Source organism: Semicossyphus pulcher, unplaced genomic scaffold (assembly GCF_022749685.1).
Source record: "Semicossyphus pulcher isolate SPU_LCO1_2020_fin unplaced genomic scaffold, fSemPul1.0.p SCAF_21, whole genome shotgun sequence".
Taxonomy (NCBI): Eukaryota; Metazoa; Chordata; class Actinopteri; order Labriformes; family Labridae; genus Semicossyphus; species Semicossyphus pulcher.
In genome coordinates, this window is record NW_027211695.1 from 20,959,669 (window position 1) to 20,976,059 (window position 16,391).

General features: G+C 49.9%; 2 protein-coding genes and 1 pseudogene across 2 annotated transcripts; all 3 read right to left on the reverse strand.

Moving 5' to 3' along the window:
* Window positions 1-444, reverse strand: LOC138600453 (probable serine/threonine-protein kinase clkA; the record flags this gene model as incomplete). Its single annotated transcript, XM_069671874.1, has 1 exon — window positions 1-444. A coding segment is annotated over one exon (444 nt), but the record flags the coding sequence as incomplete, so codon positions are not given.
* Window positions 445-4,476: 4,032 nt separating this feature from the next.
* On the reverse strand, window positions 4,477-5,157 carry LOC138600454 (probable serine/threonine-protein kinase clkA; the record flags this gene model as incomplete). Its single annotated transcript, XM_069671875.1, has 1 exon — window positions 4,477-5,157. A coding segment is annotated over one exon (681 nt), but the record flags the coding sequence as incomplete, so codon positions are not given.
* A 1,872-nt stretch (window positions 5,158-7,029) lies between these two features.
* Window positions 7,030-16,062, reverse strand: LOC138600455 (probable cyclin-dependent serine/threonine-protein kinase DDB_G0292550; annotated as a pseudogene).
* Between the last annotated feature and the right edge of the window lie 329 nt (window positions 16,063-16,391).

Sequence of the window (16,391 nt, forward strand, 5' to 3'; positions counted from 1 at the left end):
TTAGCTGTTGTTGTGTTTGAAGCAGCTGTTGTTGTTGGAGCAGCTGTTGTGGTTGTTGGAGCAGCCGTGGTTGTTGTTGGAGCAACTGTTGTTGTTGTTGGAGTGGCCGTTGTTGTTGGAGCAGCTGTTGTTATCGATGGAGCAGCCATTGTTGTTGTTGGAGCAGCTGTTGTGGTGGTTGGATTGACTGTTGTGGTCGTTGGAGCCACTGTTCTGGTAGTTGGAGCCACTGTTGTTGTTGTTGGAGTGGCGGTTGTTGTTGGAGCAGCTGTTGTTGTTGTTGAAGCGGCTGTTGTGGTAGTTGGAGCCACTGTTGTTGTTGTTGGAGTTGCCGTTGATGTTGGAGAAGCTGTGGTGGTTGTTGGAGCCACTGTTGTTGTTGTTGGAGTGGCCGTTGTTGTTGGAGCAGCTGTTATTATTGTTGGAGCAGCCGTTGTTGTTGTTGGAGTGGCCGTTGTTGTAGTTGGATTGGCTGTTGTGGTAGTTGGAGCCACTGTTGTTGTTCTTGGAGTGGCGGTTGTGGTTGTTGGAGTAGCTGTTGTTGTTGTTGGAGCAGCCATTGTTGTTGTTGGAGCAGCTGTTGTTGTAGTTGGATTGGCTGTTGTGGTAGTTGGAATGGCTGTTGTGGTAGTTGGAGCCACTGTTGTTGTTCTTGGAGCAACTGTTGTTGTTGGAGCAGCTGTTGTGGTAGTTGGATTGGCTGTTGTGGTAGTTGGAATGGCTGTTGTGGTAGTTGGAGCCACTGTTGTTGTTGTTGGAGAGGCGGTTGTTGTTGGAGCAGCTGTTGTTGTTGTTGAAGCGGCTGTTGTGGTTGTTGGAGCCACAGTTGTTGTTGATTGAGTTGCCGTTGTTGTTGGAGCAGCTGTGGTGGTTGTTGGAGCAGCTGTTGTTGTTGTTGGAGCGGCTGTTGTGGTAGTTGGATTAGCTGTTGTTGTGTTTGAAGCAGCTGTTGTTGTTGGAGTGGCCGTTGTTGTTGGAGCAGCTGTTGTGGTTGTTGGAGCAGCCGTGGTTGTTGTTGGAGCAACTGATGTTGTTGTTGGAGTGGCCGTTGTTGTTGGAGCAGCTGTTGTTATCGATGGAGCAGCCATTGTTGTTGTTGGAGCAGCTGTTGTGGTGGTTGGATTGACTGTTGTGGTCGTTGGAGCCACTGTTCTGGTAGTTGGAGCCACTGTTGTTGTTGTTGGAGTGGCGGTTGTTGTTGGAGCAGCTGTTGTTGTTGTTGAAGCGGCTGTTGTGGTAGTTGGAGCCACTGTTGTTGTTGTTGGAGTTGCCGTTGTTGTTGGAGAAGCTGTGGTGGTTGTTGGAGCCACTGTTGTTGTTGTTGGAGTGGCCGTTGTTGTTGGAGCAGCTGTTATTATTGTTGGAGCAGCCGTAGTTGTTGTTGGAGCGGCTGTTGTGGTAGTTGGATTAGCTGTTGTTGTTGTTGACGCAGCTGTTGTTGTTGTTGGAGCAGCTGTTGTGGTAGTTGGATTAGCTGTTGTTGTTGTTGTTGAAGCCACTGTTGTTGTTGTTGTTGGAGTGGCCGTTGTTGTTGGAGCAGCTGTTGTGGTTGTTGGAGCAGCCGTGGTTGTTGTTGGAGTGGCCGTTGTGGTCGTTGGAGCCACTGTTGTTGTTCTTGGAGAAACTGTTGTTGTTGTTGGAGCAGCTGTTGTGGTCGTTGGCGCCACTGTTGTTGTTCTTGGAGCAACTGTTGTTGTTGGAGCAGCTGTTGTGGTAGTTGGATTGGCTGTTGTGGTAGTTGGAATGGCTGTTGTGGTAGTTGGAGTGGCGGTTGTTGTTAGAGCAGCTGTTGTTGTTGTTGAAGCGGCTGTTGTGGTAGTTGGAGCCACTGTTGTTGTTGTTGGAGTGGCGGTTGTTGTTGGAGCAGCTGTTGTTGTTGTTGAAGCGGCTGTTGTGGTAGTTGGAGCCACTGTTGTTGTTGTTGGAGCAGCTGTTGTGGTGGTTGGATTGGCTGTTGTGGTCGTTGGAGCCACTGTTCTGGTAGTTGGAGACACTGTTGTTGTTGTTGGAGTGGCGGTTGTTGTTGGAGCAGCTGTTGTTGTTGTTGGAGCAGCTGTTGTGGTCGTTGGAGCCACTGTTGTTGGAGCAGCTGTTGTGGTAGTTGGATTGGCTGTTGTGGTAGTTGGAATGGCTGTTGTGGTAGTTGGAGCCACTGTTGTTGTTGTTGGAGTGGCGTTTGTTGTTGGAGCAGCCGTTGTTGTTGTTGAAGCAGCTGTTGTGGTAGTTATAGCCACTGTTGTTGTTGATGGAGTTGCCGTTGTTGTTGGAGCGGCTGTGGTGGTTGTTGGAGCAGCTGTTGTTGTTGGAGCGGCTGTTGTGGTAGTTGGATTAGCTGTCGTTGTTCTTGGAGTGGCGGTTGTGGTCGTTGGAGCCACTGTTGTTGTTCTTGGAGCAACTGTTGGTGTTGGAGCAGCTGTTGTTGTAGTTGGATTGGCTGTTGTGGTAGTTGGAGCCACTGTTGTTGTTCTTGGAGTGGCGGTTGTGGTTGTTGGAGTAGCTGTTGTTGTTGTTGGAGCAGCCATTGTTGTTGTTGGAGCAGCTGTTGTTGTAGTTGGATTGGCTGTTGTGGTAGTTGGAATGGCTGTTGTGGTAGTTGGAGCCACTGTTGTTGTTCTTGGAGCAACTGTTGTTGTTGGAGCAGCTGTTGTGGTAGTTGGATTGGCTGTTGTGGTAGTTGGAGCAGCTGGTGTGGTAGTTGGAGCCACTGTTGTTGTTGTTGGAGTGGCGGTTGTTGTTGGAGCAGCTGTTGTTGTTGTAGAAGCGGCTGTTGTGGTTGTTGGAGCCACAGTTGTTGTTGATTGAGTTGCCGTTGTTGTTGGAGCAGCTGTGGTGGTTGTTGGAGCAGCTGTTGTTGTTGTTGGAGCGACTGTTGTGGAAGTTGGATTAGCTGTTGTTGTGTTTGAAGCAGCTGTTGTTGTTGGAGCAGCTGTTGTGGTTGTTGGAGCAGCCGTGGTTGTTGTTGGAGCAACTGTTGTTGTTGTTGGAGTGGCCGCTGTTGTTGGAGCAGCTGTTGTTATCGATGGAGCAGCCGTTGTTGTTGTTGGAGCAGCTGTTGTGGTGGTTGGATTGACTGTTGTGGTCGTTGGAGCCACTGTTCTGGTAGTTGGAGCCACTGTTGTTGTTGTTGGAGTGGCGGTTGTTGTTGGAGCAGCTGTTGTTGTTGTTGAAGCGGCTGTTGTGGTAGTTGGAGCCACTGTTGTTGTTGTTGGAGTTGCCGTTGTTGTTGGAGAAGCTGTGGTGGTTGTTGGAGCCACTGTTGTTGTTGTTGGAGTGGCCGTTGTTGTTGGAGCAGCTGTTATTATTGTTGGAGCAGCCGTTGTTGTTGTTGGAGCGGCTGTTGTGGTAGTTGGAGCCACTGTTGTTGTTGTTGGAGTTGCCGTTGTTGTTGGAGAAGCTGTGGTGGTTGTTGGAGCCACTGTTGTTGTTGTTGGAGTGGCCGTTGTTGTAGTTGGATTGGCTGTTGTGGTAGTTGGAGCCACTGTTGTTGTTCTTGGAGTGGCGGTTGTGGTTGTTGGAGTAGCTGTTGTTGTTGTTGGAGCAGCCATTGTTGTTGTTGGAGCAGCTGTTGTTGTAGTTGGATTGGCTGTTGTGGTAGTTGGAATGGCTGTTGTGGTAGTTGGAGCCACTGTTGTTGTTCTTGGAGCAACTGTTGTTGTTGGAGCAGCTGTTGTGGTAGTTGGATTGGCTGTTGTGGTAGTTGGAATGGCTGTTGTGGTAGTTGGAGCCACTGTTGTTGTTGTTGGAGTGGCGGTTGTTGTTGGAGCAGCTGTTGTTGTTGTTGAAGCGGCTGTTGTGGTTGTTGGAGCCACAGTTGTTGTTGATTGAGTTGCCGTTGTTGTTGGAGCAGCTGTGGTGGTTGTTGGAGCAGCTGTTGTTGTTGTTGGAGCGGCTGTTGTGGTAGTTGGATTAACTGTTGTTGTGTTTGAAGCAGCTGTTGTTGTTGGAGTGGCCGTTGTTGTTGGAGCAGCTGTTGTGGTTGTTGGAGCAGCCGTGGTTGTTGTTGGAGCAACTGATGTTGTTGTTGGAGTGGCCGTTGTTGTTGGAGCAGCTGTTGTTATCGATGGAGCAGCCATTGTTGTTGTTGGAGCAGCTGTTGTTGTAGTTGGATTGGCTGTTGTGGTAGTTGGAATGGCTGTTGTGGTAGTTGGAGCCACTGTTGTTGTTCTTGGAGCAACTGTTGTTGTTGGAGCAGCTGTTGTGGTAGTTGGATTGGCTGTTGTGGTAGTTGGAGCAGCTGGTGTGGTAGTTGGATTGGCTGTTGTGGTAGTTGGAGCAGCTGGTGTGGTAGTTGGAGCCACTGTTGTTGTTGTTGGAGTGGCGGTTGTTGTTGGAGCAGCTGTTGTTGTTGTAGAAGCGGCTGTTGTGGTTGTTTGAGCCACAGTTGTTGTTGATTGAGTTGCCATTGTTGTTGGAGCAGCTGTGGTGGTTGTTGGAGCAGCTGTTGTTGTTGTTGGAGCGACTGTTGTGGAAGTTGGATTAGCTGTTGTTGTGTTTGAAGCAGCTGTTGTTGTTGGAGCAGCTGTTGTGGTTGTTGGAGCAGCCGTGGTTGTTGTTGGAGCAACTGTTGTTGTTGTTGGAGTGGCCGCTGTTGTTGGAGCAGCTGTTGTTATCGATGGAGCAGCCGTTGTTGTTGTTGGAGCAGCTGTTGTGGTGGTTGGATTGACTGTTGTGGTCGTTGGAGCCACTGTTCTGGTAGTTGGAGCCACTGTTGTTGTTGTTGGAGTGGCGGTTGTTGTTGGAGCAGCTGTTGTTGTTGTTGAAGCGGCTGTTGTGGTAGTTGGAGCCACTGTTGTTGTTGTTGGAGTTGCCGTTGTTGTTGGAGAAGCTGTGGTGGTTGTTGGAGCCACTGTTGTTGTTGTTGGAGTGGCCGTTGTTGTTGGAGCAGCTGTTATTATTGTTGGAGCAGCCGTTGTTGTTGTTGGAGCGGCTGTTGTGGTAGTTGGAGCCACTGTTGTTGTTGTTGGAGTTGCCGTTGTTGTTGGAGAAGCTGTGGTGGTTGTTGGAGCCACTGTTGTTGTTGTTGGAGTGGCCGTTGTTGTAGTTGGATTGGCTGTTGTGGTAGTTGGAGCCACTGTTGTTGTTCTTGGAGTGGCGGTTGTGGTTGTTGGAGTAGCTTTTGTTGTTGTTGGAGCAGCCATTGTTGTTGTTGGAGCAGCTGTTGTTGTAGTTGGATTGGCTGTTGTGGTAGTTGGAATGGCTGTTGTGGTAGTTGGAGCCACTGTTGTTGTTCTTGGAGCAACTGTTGTTGTTGGAGCAGCTGTTGTGGTAGTTGGATTGGCTGTTGTGGTAGTTGGAATGGCTGTTGTGGTAGTTGGAGCCACTGTTGTTGTTGTTGGAGTGGCGGTTGTTGTTGGAGCAGCTGTTGTTGTTGTTGAAGCGGCTGTTGTGGTTGTTGGAGCCACAGTTGTTGTTGATTGAGTTGCCGTTGTTGTTGGAGCAGCTGTGGTGGTTGTTGGAGCAGCTGTTGTTGTTGTTGGAGCGGCTGTTGTGGTAGTTGGATTAACTGTTGTTGTGTTTGAAGCAGCTGTTGTTGTTGGAGTGGCCGTTGTTGTTGGAGCAGCTGTTGTGGTTGTTGGAGCAGCCGTGGTTGTTGTTGGAGCAACTGATGTTGTTGTTGGAGTGGCCGTTGTTGTTGGAGCAGCTGTTGTTATCGATGGAGCAGCCATTGTTGTTGTTGGAGCAGCTGTTGTGGTGGTTGGATTGACTGTTGTGGTCGTTGGAGCCACTGTTCTGGTAGTTGGAGCCACTGTTGTTGTTGTTAGAGTGGCGGTTGTTGTTGGAGCAGCTGTTGTTGTTGTTGAAGCGGCTGTTGTGGTAGTTGGAGCCACTGTTGTTGTTGTTGGAGTTGCCGTTGTTGTTGGAGAAGCTGTGGTGGTTGTTGGAGCCACTGTTGTTGTTGTTGGAGTGGCCGTTGTTGTTGGAGCAGCTGTTATTATTGTTGGAGCAGCCGTAGTTGTTGTTGGAGCGGCTGTTGTGGTAGTTGGATTAGCTGTTGTTGTTGTTGACGCAGCTGTTGTTGTTGTTGGAGCAGCTGTTGTGGTAGTTGGATTAGCTGTTGTTGTTGTTGTTGAAGCCACTGTTGTTGTTGTTGTTGGAGTGGCCGTTGTTGTTGGAGCAGCTGTTGTGGTTGTTGGAGCAGCCGTGGTTGTTGTTGGAGCAACTGTTGATGTTGTTGGAGTGGCCCTTGTTGTTGGAGCAGCTGTTGTTGTTGTTGGAGCAACCGTTGTTGTTGTTGGAGCAGCTGTTGTGGGAGTTGGACTGGCGGTTGTTGTTGGAGCAGTTGTTGATGTTGTTGGAGCAGCTGTTGTGGTGGTTGGATTGACTGTTGTGGTCGTTGGAGCCACTGTTCTGGTAGTTGGAGCCACTGTTCTTGTTGTTGGAGTGGCGGTTGTTGTTGAAGCAGCTGTTGTTGTTGTTGAAGCGGCTGTTGTGGTAGTTGGAGCCACTGTTGTTGTTGTTGGAGTGGCCGTTGTTGTTGGAGCAGCTGTTATTATTGTTGGAGCTGCCGTTGTTGTTGTTGGAGCGGCTGTTAGCGTAGTTGGAGCAGCTGTTGTTGTTGTTGGAGCAACTGTGGTTGTCGTTGGAGTGGCTGTTGTGGTAGGTGGAGCCACTGTTGTTGTTGTTGGAGCAGCTGTTGTGGTCGTTGGAGCCACTGCTGTTGTTCTTGGAGCAACTGTTGTTGTTGGAGCAGCTGTTGTGGTAGTTGGATTGGCTGTTGTGGTAGTTGGAATGGCTGTTGTGGTAGTTCGAGCCACTGTTGTTGTTGTTGGAGTGGCGGTTGTTGTTGGAGCAGCTGTTGTTGTTGTTGAAGTAGCTGTTGTGGTAGTTGGAGCCACTGTTGTTGTTGATGGAGTTGCCGTTGTTGTTGGAGCAGCTGTGGTGGTTGCTGGAGCAGCTGTTGTTGTTGTTGGAGCGGCTGTTGTGGTAGTTGGATTAGCTGTTGTTGTTGTTGACGCAGCTGTTGTTGTTGTTGGAGCAGCTGTTGTGGTAGTTGGATTAGCTGTTGTTGTTGTTGTTGAAGCCACTGTTGTTGTTGTTGTTGTTGGAGTGGCCGTTGTTGTTGGAGCAGCTGTTGTGGTTGTTGGAGCAGCCGTGGTTGTTGTTGGAGCAACTGTTGTTGTTGTTGGAGTGGCCGTTGTTGTTGGAGCAGTTGTTGTTGTTGTTGGAGCAGTCGTTGTTGTTGTTGGAGCAGCTGTCGTAGGAGTTGGACTGGCGGTTGTTGTTGGAGCAGTTGTTAATGTTGTTGGAGTGGCCGTTGTTGTTGGAGAAGCTGTTGTTATCGATGGAGCAGCCGTTGTTGTAGTTGGAATGGCTGTTGTGGTAGTTTGAGCCACTGTTGTTGTTGTTGGAGTGGCGGTTGTTGTTTGAGCAGCCGTGGTTGTTGTTGGAGCGGCTGTTGTGGTAGTTGGGCCAGCCGTTGTTGTTGTTGGAGCAACTGTTGTTCTTGTTGGAGTGGCCGTTGTTGTTGTTGGAGCAGCTGTTGTGGGAGTTGGACTGGCGGTTGTTGTTGGAGCAGTTGTTGATGTTGTTGGAGTGGCCGTTGTTGTTGGAGCAGCTGTTGTTGTTGTTGGAGCAGCCGTTGTTGTTGTTGGAATGGCTGTTGTGGTAGTTGGGCCAGCCGTTGTTGTTGTTGGAGCAACTATTGTTGTTGTTGGAGTGGCCGTTGTTGTTGTTGGAGCAGCTGTTGTGGGAGTTGGAGTGGCCGTTGTTGTTGGAGCAGTTGTTGTGGTGGTTGGATTGACTGTTGTGGTCGTTGGAGCCACTGTTGTGGTAGTTGGAGCCACTGTTGTTGTTGTTGGAGTGGCGCTTGTTGTTGGAGCAACTGTTGTTGTTGTTGGAGTGGCCGTTGTTGTTGTTGGAGCAGCTGTTGTGGGAGTTGGACTGGTGGTTGTTGTTGGAGCAGTTCTTGATGTTGTTGGAGTGGCCGTTGTTGTTGGAGCAGCTGTTGTTGTTGTTGGAGCAGCCGTTGTTGTTGTTGGAGCAGCTGTTGTGGGAGTTGGACTGGCGGTTGTTGTTGGAGCAGTTGTTGATGTTGTTGGAGTGGCCATTGTTGTTGGAGCAGCCGTTGTTGTAGTTGGAATGGCTGTTGTGGTAGTTGGGTCAGCCGTTGTTGTTGTTGGAGCAACTGTTGTTGTTGTTGGAGTGGCCGTTGTTGTTGTTGGAGCAGCTGTTGTGGGAGTTGGAGTGGCCGTTGTTGTTGGAGCAGCTGTTGTTGTTGTTGGAGCAGCCGTTGTTGTTGTTGGAGCAGCTGTTGTGGGAGTTGGACTGGCGGTTGTTGTTGGAGCAGTTGTTGTGGTGGTTGGATTGACTGTTGTGGTCGTTGGAGCCACTGTTGTGGTAGTAGGAGCCACTGTTGTTGTTGTTGGAAAAGCTTTGGTGGTTGTTGGATTGGCTGTTGTGGTAGTTGGAGCCACTGTTGTTGTTGTTGTTGGAGTGGCGGTTGTTGTTGGAGCAGCTGTTGTTGTTGTTGGAGTGGCTGTTGTTGTTGGAGGAGCTGTTCTTATCGATGGAGCAGCCGTTGTTGTTGTTGGAGCAGCTGTTGTGGTGGTTGGAGTGGCCGTTGTTGTTGGAGCAGCTGTTGTTATCGATGGAGCAGCCGTTGTTGTTGTTGGAGCAGCTGTTGTGGTGGTTGGATTGACTGTTGTGGTCGTTGGAGCCACTGTTCTGGTAGTTGGAGCCACTGTTGTTGTTGTTGGAGTGGCCGTTTTTGTTGGAGCAGCTGTTATTATTGTTGGAGCAGCCGTTGTTGTTGTTGTAGCGGCTGTTTGCGTAGTTGGAGCAACTGTTGTTGTTGTTGGAGCAACTGTGGTTGTCGTTGGAGTGGCTGTTGTGGTAGGTGGAGCCACTGTTGTTGTTGTTGGAGCAGCTGTTGTGGTCGTTGGAGCCACTGTTGTTGTTCTTGGAGCAGCTGTTGTGGTAGTTGAAGCAGCTGTTGTGGTAGTTGGAGCCACTGTTGTTGTTGATGGAGTTGCCGTTGTTGTTGGAGCAGCTGTGGTGGTTGTTATTGCAGCTGTTGTTGTTGTTGGAGCGGCTGTTGCGGTAGTTGGATTAGCTGTTGTTGTTGTTGTTGAAGCCACTGTTGTTTTTGTTGTTGGAGTGGTCGTTGTTGTTGGAGCAGCTGTTGTGGTTGTTGGAGCAGCCGTGGTTGTTGTTGGAGCAACTGTTGTTGTTGTTGGAGTGGCCGTTGTTGTTGGAGCAGCTGTTGTTGTTGTCTGAGCAGCCGTTGTTGTTGTTGGAGCAGCTGTTGTGGGAGTTGGACTGGTGGTTGTTGTTGGAGCAGTTGTTGATGTTGTTGGAGTGGCCGTTGTTGTTGGAGCAGCTGTTGTTATCGATGGAGCAACCGTTGTTGTTGTTGTTGGAGCAGCTGTTGTGGTGGTTGGATTGACTGTTGTGGTCGTTGGAGCCACTGTTCTGGTAGTTGGAGCCACTGTTGTTGTTGTTGGAGTGGCGGTTGTTGTTGGAGCAGCTGTTGTTGTTGTTGAAGCGGCTGTTGTGGTAGTTGGAGCCACTGTTGTTGTTGTTGGAGTTGCCGTTGTTGTTGGAGAAGCTGTGGTGGTTGTTGGAGCCACTGTTGTTGTTGTTGGAGTGGCCGTTGTTGTTGGAGCAGCTGTTATTATTGTTGGAGCAGCCGTAGTTGTTGTTGGAGCGGCTGTTGTGGTAGTTGGATTAGCTGTTGTTGTTGTTGACGCAGCTGTTGTTGTTGTTGGAGCAGCTGTTGTGGTAGTTGGATTAGCTGTTGTTGTTGTTGTTGTTGAAGCCACTGTTGTTGTTGTTGTTGGAGTGGCCGTTGTTGTTGGAGCAGCTGTTGTGGTTGTTGGAGCAGCCGTGGTTGTTGTTGGAGCAACTGTTGTTGTTGTTGGAGTGGCCCTTGTTGTTGGAGCAGCTGTTGTTGTTGTTGGAGCAACCGTTGTTGTTGTTGGAGCAGCTGTTGTGGGAGTTGGACTGGCGGTTGTTGTTGGAGCAGTTGTTGATGTTGTTGGAGCAGCTGTTGTGGTGGTTGGATTGACTGTTGTGGTCGTTGGAGCCACTGTTCTGGTAGTTGGAGCCACTGTTCTTGTTGTTGGAGTGGCGGTTGTTGTTGAAGCAGCTGTTGTTGTTGTTGAAGCGGCTGTTGTGGTAGTTGGAGCCACTGTTGTTGTTGTTGGAGTGGCCGTTGTTGTTGGAGCAGCTGTTATTATTGTTGGAGCTGCCGTTGTTGTTGTTGGAGCGGCTGTTAGCGTAGTTGGAGCAGCTGTTGTTGTTGTTGGAGCAACTGTGGTTGTCGTTGGAGTGGCTGTTGTGGTAGGTGGAGCCACTGTTGTTGTTGTTGGAGCAGCTGTTGTGGTCGTTGGAGCCACTGTTGTTGTTCTTGGAGCAACTGTTGTTGTTGGAGCAGCTGTTGTGGTAGTTGGATTGGCTGTTGTGGTAGTTGGAATGGCTGTTGTGGTAGTTCGAGCCACTGTTGTTGTTGTTGGAGTGGCGGTTGTTGTTGGAGCAGCTGTTGTTGTTGTTGAAGTAGCTGTTGTGGTAGTTGGAGCCACTGTTGTTGTTGATGGAGTTGCCGTTGTTGTTGGAGCAGCTGTGGTGGTTGCTGGAGCAGCTGTTGTTGTTGTTGGAGCAGCCGTTGTTGTTGTTGGAGCAGCTGTTGTGGGAGTTGGACTGGCGGTTGTTGTTGGAGCAGTTGTTGATGTTGTTGGAGTGGCCATTGTTGTTGGAGCAGCCGTTGTTGTAGTTGGAATGGCTGTTGTGGTAGTTGGGTCAGCCGTTGTTGTTGTTGGAGCAACTGTTGTTGTTGTTGGAGTGGCCGTTGTTGTTGTTGGAGCAGCTGTTGTGTGAGTTGGAGTGGCCGTTGTTGTTGGAGCAGCTGTTGTTGTTGTTGGAGCAGCCGTTGTTGTTGTTGGAGCAGCTGTTGTGGGAGTTGGACTGGCGGTTGTTGTTGGAGCAGTTGTTGTGGTGGTTGGATTGACTGTTGTGGTCGTTGGAGCCACTGTTGTGGTAGTAGGAGCCACTGTTGTTGTTGTTGGAAAAGCTTTGGTGGTTGTTGGATTGGCTGTTGTGGTAGTTGGAGCCACTGTTGTTGTTGTTGTTGGAGTGGCGGTTGTTGTTGGAGCAGCTGTTGTTGTTGTTGGAGTGGCTGTTGTTGTTGGAGGAGCTGTTCTTATCGATGGAGCAGCCGTTGTTGTTGTTGGAGCAGCTGTTGTGGTGGTTGGAGTGGCCGTTGTTGTTGGAGCAGCTGTTGTTATCGATGGAGCAGCCGTTGTTGTTGTTGGAGCAGCTGTTGTGGTGGTTGGATTGACTGTTGTGGTCGTTGGAGCCACTGTTCTGGTAGTTGGAGCCACTGTTGTTGTTGTTGGAGTGGCCGTTTTTGTTGGAGCAGCTGTTATTATTGTTGGAGCAGCCGTTGTTGTTGTTGTAGCGGCTGTTTGCGTAGTTGGAGCAACTGTTGTTGTTGTTGGAGCAACTGTGGTTGTCGTTGGAGTGGCTGTTGTGGTAGGTGGAGCCACTGTTGTTGTTGTTGGAGCAGCTGTTGTGGTCGTTGGAGCCACTGTTGTTGTTCTTGGAGCAGCTGTTGTGGTAGTTGAAGCAGCTGTTGTGGTAGTTGGAGCCACTGTTGTTGTTGATGGAGTTGCCGTTGTTGTTGGAGCAGCTGTGGTGGTTGTTATTGCAGCTGTTGTTGTTGTTGGAGCGGCTGTTGCGGTAGTTGGATTAGCTGTTGTTGTTGTTGTTGAAGCCACTGTTGTTGTTGTTGTTGGAGTGGTCGTTGTTGTTGGAGCAGCTGTTGTTGTTGTTGGAGCAGCCGTTGTTGTTGTTGGAGCAGCTGTTGTGGGAGTTGGACTGGCGGTTGTTGTTGGAGCAGTTGTTGATGTTGTTGGAGTGGCCATTGTTGTTGGAGCAGCCGTTGTTGTAGTTGGAATGGCTGTTGTGGTAGTTGGGTCAGCCGTTGTTGTTGTTGGAGCAACTGTTGTTGTTGTTGGAGTGGCCGTTGTTGTTGTTGGAGCAGCTGTTGTGTGAGTTGGAGTGGCCGTTGTTGTTGGAGCAGCTGTTGTTGTTGTTGGAGCAGCCGTTGTTGTTGTTGGAGCAGCTGTTGTGGGAGTTGGACTGGCGGTTGTTGTTGGAGCAGTTGTTGTGGTGGTTGGATTGACTGTTGTGGTCGTTGGAGCCACTGTTGTGGTAGTAGGAGCCACTGTTGTTGTTGTTGGAAAAGCTTTGGTGGTTGTTGGATTGGCTGTTGTGGTAGTTGGAGCCACTGTTGTTGTTGTTGTTGGAGTGGCGGTTGTTGTTGGAGCAGCTGTTGTTGTTGTTGGAGTGGCTGTTGTTGTTGGAGGAGCTGTTCTTATCGATGGAGCAGCCGTTGTTGTTGTTGGAGCAGCTGTTGTGGTGGTTGGAGTGGCCGTTGTTGTTGGAGCAGCTGTTGTTATCGATGGAGCAGCCGTTGTTGTTGTTGGAGCAGCTGTTGTGGTGGTTGGATTGACTGTTGTGGTCGTTGGAGCCACTGTTCTGGTAGTTGGAGCCACTGTTGTTGTTGTTGGAGTGGCCGTTTTTGTTGGAGCAGCTGTTATTATTGTTGGAGCAGCCGTTGTTGTTGTTGTAGCGGCTGTTTGCGTAGTTGGAGCAACTGTTGTTGTTGTTGGAGCAACTGTGGTTGTCGTTGGAGTGGCTGTTGTGGTAGGTGGAGCCACTGTTGTTGTTGTTGGAGCAGCTGTTGTGGTCGTTGGAGCCACTGTTGTTGTTCTTGGAGCAGCTGTTGTGGTAGTTGAAGCAGCTGTTGTGGTAGTTGGAGCCACTGTTGTTGTTGATGGAGTTGCCGTTGTTGTTGGAGCAGCTGTGGTGGTTGTTATTGCAGCTGTTGTTGTTGTTGGAGCGGCTGTTGCGGTAGTTGGATTAGCTGTTGTTGTTGTTGTTGAAGCCACTGTTGTTGTTGTTGTTGGAGTGGTCGTTGTTGTTGGAGCAGCTGTTGTGGTTGTTGGAGCAGCCGTGGTTGTTGTTGGAGCAACTGTTGTTGTTGTTGGAGTGGCCGTTGTTGTTGGAGCAGCTGTTGTTGTTGTCTGAGCAGCCGTTGTTGTTGTTGGAGCAGCTGTTGTGGGAGTTGGACTGGTGGTTGTTGTTGGAGCAGTTGTGGAAGTTGTTGGAGTGGCCGTTGTTGTTGGAGCAGCTGTTGTTATCGATGGAGCAACCGTTGTTGTTGTTGTTGGAGCAGCTGTTGTGGTGGTTGGATTGACTGTTGTGGTCGTTGGAGCCACTGTTCTGGTAGTTGGAGCCACTGTTGTTGTTGTTGGAGTGGCGGTTGTTGTTGGAGCAGCTGTTGTTGTTGTTGAAGCGGCTGTTGTGGTAGTTGGAGCCACTGTTGTTGTTGTTGGAGTTGCCGTTGTTGTTGGAGAAGCTGTGGTGGTTGTTGGAGCCACTGTTGTTGTTGTTGGAGTGGCCGTTGTTGTTGGAGCAGCTGTTATTATTGTTGGAGCAGCCGTAGTTGTTGTTGGAGCGGCTGTTGTGGTAGTTGGATTAGCTGTTGTTGTTGTTGACGCAGCTGTTGTTGTTGTTGGAGCAGCTGTTGTGGTAGTTGGATTAGCTGTTGTTGTTGTTGTTGAAGCCACTGTTGTTGTTGTTGTTGGAGTGGCCGTTGTTGTTGGAGCAGCTGTTGTGGTTGTTGGAGCAGCCGTGGTTGTTGTTGGAGCAACTGTTGTTGTTGTTGGAGTGGCCCTTGTTGTTGGAGCAGCTGTTGTTGTTGTTGGAGCAGTTGTTGATGTTGTTGGAGCAGCTGTTGTGGTGGTTGGATTGACTGTTGTGGTCGTTGGAGCCACTGTTCTGGTAGTTGGAGCCACTGTTCTTGTTGTTGGAGTGGCGGTTGTTGTTGAAGCAGCTGTTGTTGTTGTTGAAGCGGCTGTTGTGGTAGTTGGAGCCACTGTTGTTGTTGTTGGAGTGGCCGTTGTTGTTGGAGCAGCTGTTTTTATTGTTGGAGCTGCCGTTGTTGTTGTTGGAGCGGCTGTTAGCGTAGTTGGAGCAGCTGTTGTTGTTGTTGGAGCAACTGTGGTTGTCGTTGGAGTGGCTGTTGTGGTAGGTGGAGCCACTGTTGTTGTTGTTGGAGCAGCTGTTGTGGTCGTTGTAGCCACTGCTGTTGTTCTTGGAGCAACTGTTGTTGTTGGAGCAGCTGTTGTGGTAGTTGGAATGGCTGTTGTGGTAGTTCGAGCCACTGTTGTTGTTGTTGGAGTGGCGGTTGTTGTTGGAGCAGCTGTTGTTGTTGTTGAAGTAGCTGTTGTGGTAGTTGGAGCCACTGTTGTTGTTGATGGAGTTGCCGTTGTTGTTGGAGCAGCTGTGGTGGTTGCTGGAGCAGCTGTTGTTGTTGTTGGAGCGGCTGTTGTGGTAGTTGGATTAGCTGTTGTTGTTGTTGACGCAGCTGTTGTTGTTGTTGGAGCAGCTGTTGTGGTAGGTGGATTAGCTGTTGTTGTTGTTGTTGAAGCCACTGTTGTTGTTGTTGTTGTTGGAGTGGCCGTTGTTGTTGGAGCAGCTGTTGTGGTTGTTGGAGCAGCCGTGGTTGTTGTTGGAGCAACTGTTGTTGTTGTTGGAGTGGCCGTTGTTGTTGGAGCAGTTGTTGTTGTTGTTGGAGCAGTCGTTGTTGTTGTTGGAGCAGCTGTCGTGGGAGTTGGACTGGCGGTTGTTGTTGGAGCAGTTGTTGATGTTGTTGGAGTGGCCGTTGTTGTTGGAGAAGCTGTTGTTATCGATGGAGCAGCCGTTGTTGTAGTTGGAATGGCTGTTGTGGTAGTTTGAGCCACTGTTGTTGTTGTTGGAGTGGCGGTTGTTGTTTGAGCAGCCGTGGTTGTTGTTGGAGCGGCTGTTGTGGTAGTTGGGCCAGCCATTGTTGTTGTTGGAGCAACTGTTGTTGTTGTTGGAGTGGCCGTTGTTGTTGTTGGAGCAGCTGTTGTGGGAGTTGGACTGGCGGTTGTTGTTGGAGCAGTTGTTGATGTTGTTGGAGTGGCCGTTGTTGTTGGAGCAGCTGTTGTTGTTGTTGGAGCAGCCGTTGTTGTTGTTGGAATGGCTGTTGTGGTAGTTGGGCCAGCCGTTGTTGTTGTTGGAGCAACTATTGTTGTTGTTGGAGTGGCCGTTGTTGTTGTTGGAGCAGCTGTTGTGGGAGTTGGAGTGGCCGTTGTTGTTGGAGCAGTTGTTGTGGTGGTTGGATTGACTGTTGTGGTCGTTGGAGCCACTGTTGTGGTAGTTGGAGCCACTGTTGTTGTTGTTGGAGTGGCGGTTGTTGTTGGAGCAACTGTTGTTGTTGTTGGAGTGGCCGTTGTTGTTGTTGGAGCAGCTGTTGTGGGAGTTGGACTGGTGGTTGTTGTTGGAGCAGTTCTTGATGTTGTTGGAGTGGCCGTTGTTGTTGGAGCAGCTGTTGTTGTTGTTGGAGCAGCCGTTGTTGTTGTTGGAGCAGCTGTTGTGGGAGTTGGACTGGCGGTTGTTGTTGGAGCAGTTGTTGATGTTGTTGGAGTGGCCATTGTTGTTGGAGCAGCCGTTGTTGTAGTTGGAATGGCTGTTGTGGTAGTTGGGTCAGCCGTTGTTGTTGTTGGAGCAACTGTTGTTGTTGTTGGAGTGGCCGTTGTTGTTGTTGGAGCAGCTGTTGTGGGAGTTGGAGTGGCCGTTGTTGTTGGAGCAGCTGTTGTTGTTGTTGGAGCAGCCGTTGTTGTTGTTGGAGCAGCTGTTGTGGTGGTTGGATTGACTGTTGTGGTCGTTGGAGCCACTGTTGTGGTAGTAGGAGCCACTGTTGTTGTTGTTGGAAAAGCTTTGGTGGTTGTTGGATTGGCTGTTGTGGTAGTTGGAGCCACTGTTGTTGTTGTTGTTGGAGTGGCGGTTGTTGTTGGAGCAGCTGTTGTTGTTGTTGGAGTGGCTGTTGTTGTTGGAGGAGCTGTTCTTATCGATGGAGCAGCCGTTGTTGTTGTTGGAGCAGCTGTTGTGGTGGTTGGAGTGGCCGTTGTTGTTGGAGCAGCTGTTGTTATCGATGGAGCAGCCGTTGTTGTTGTTGGAGCAGCTGTTGTGGTGGTTGGATTGACTGTTGTGGTCGTTGGAGCCACTGTTCTGGTAGTTGGAGCCACTGTTGTTGTTGTTGGAGTGGCCGTTTTTGTTGGAGCAGCTGTTATTATTGTTGGAGCAGCCGTTGTTGTTGTTGTAGCGGCTGTTTGCGTAGTTGGAGCAACTGTTGTTGTTGTTGGAGCAACTGTGGTTGTCGTTGGAGTGGCTGTTGTGGTAGGTGGAGCCACTGTTGTTGTTGTTGGAGCAGCTGTTGTGGTCGTTGGAGCCACTGTTGTTGTTCTTGGAGCAGCTGTTGTGGTAGTTGAAGCAGCTGTTGTGGTAGTTGGAGCCACTGTTGTTGTTGATGGAGTTGCCGTTGTTGTTGGAGCAGCTGTGGTGGTTGTTATTGCAGCTGTTGT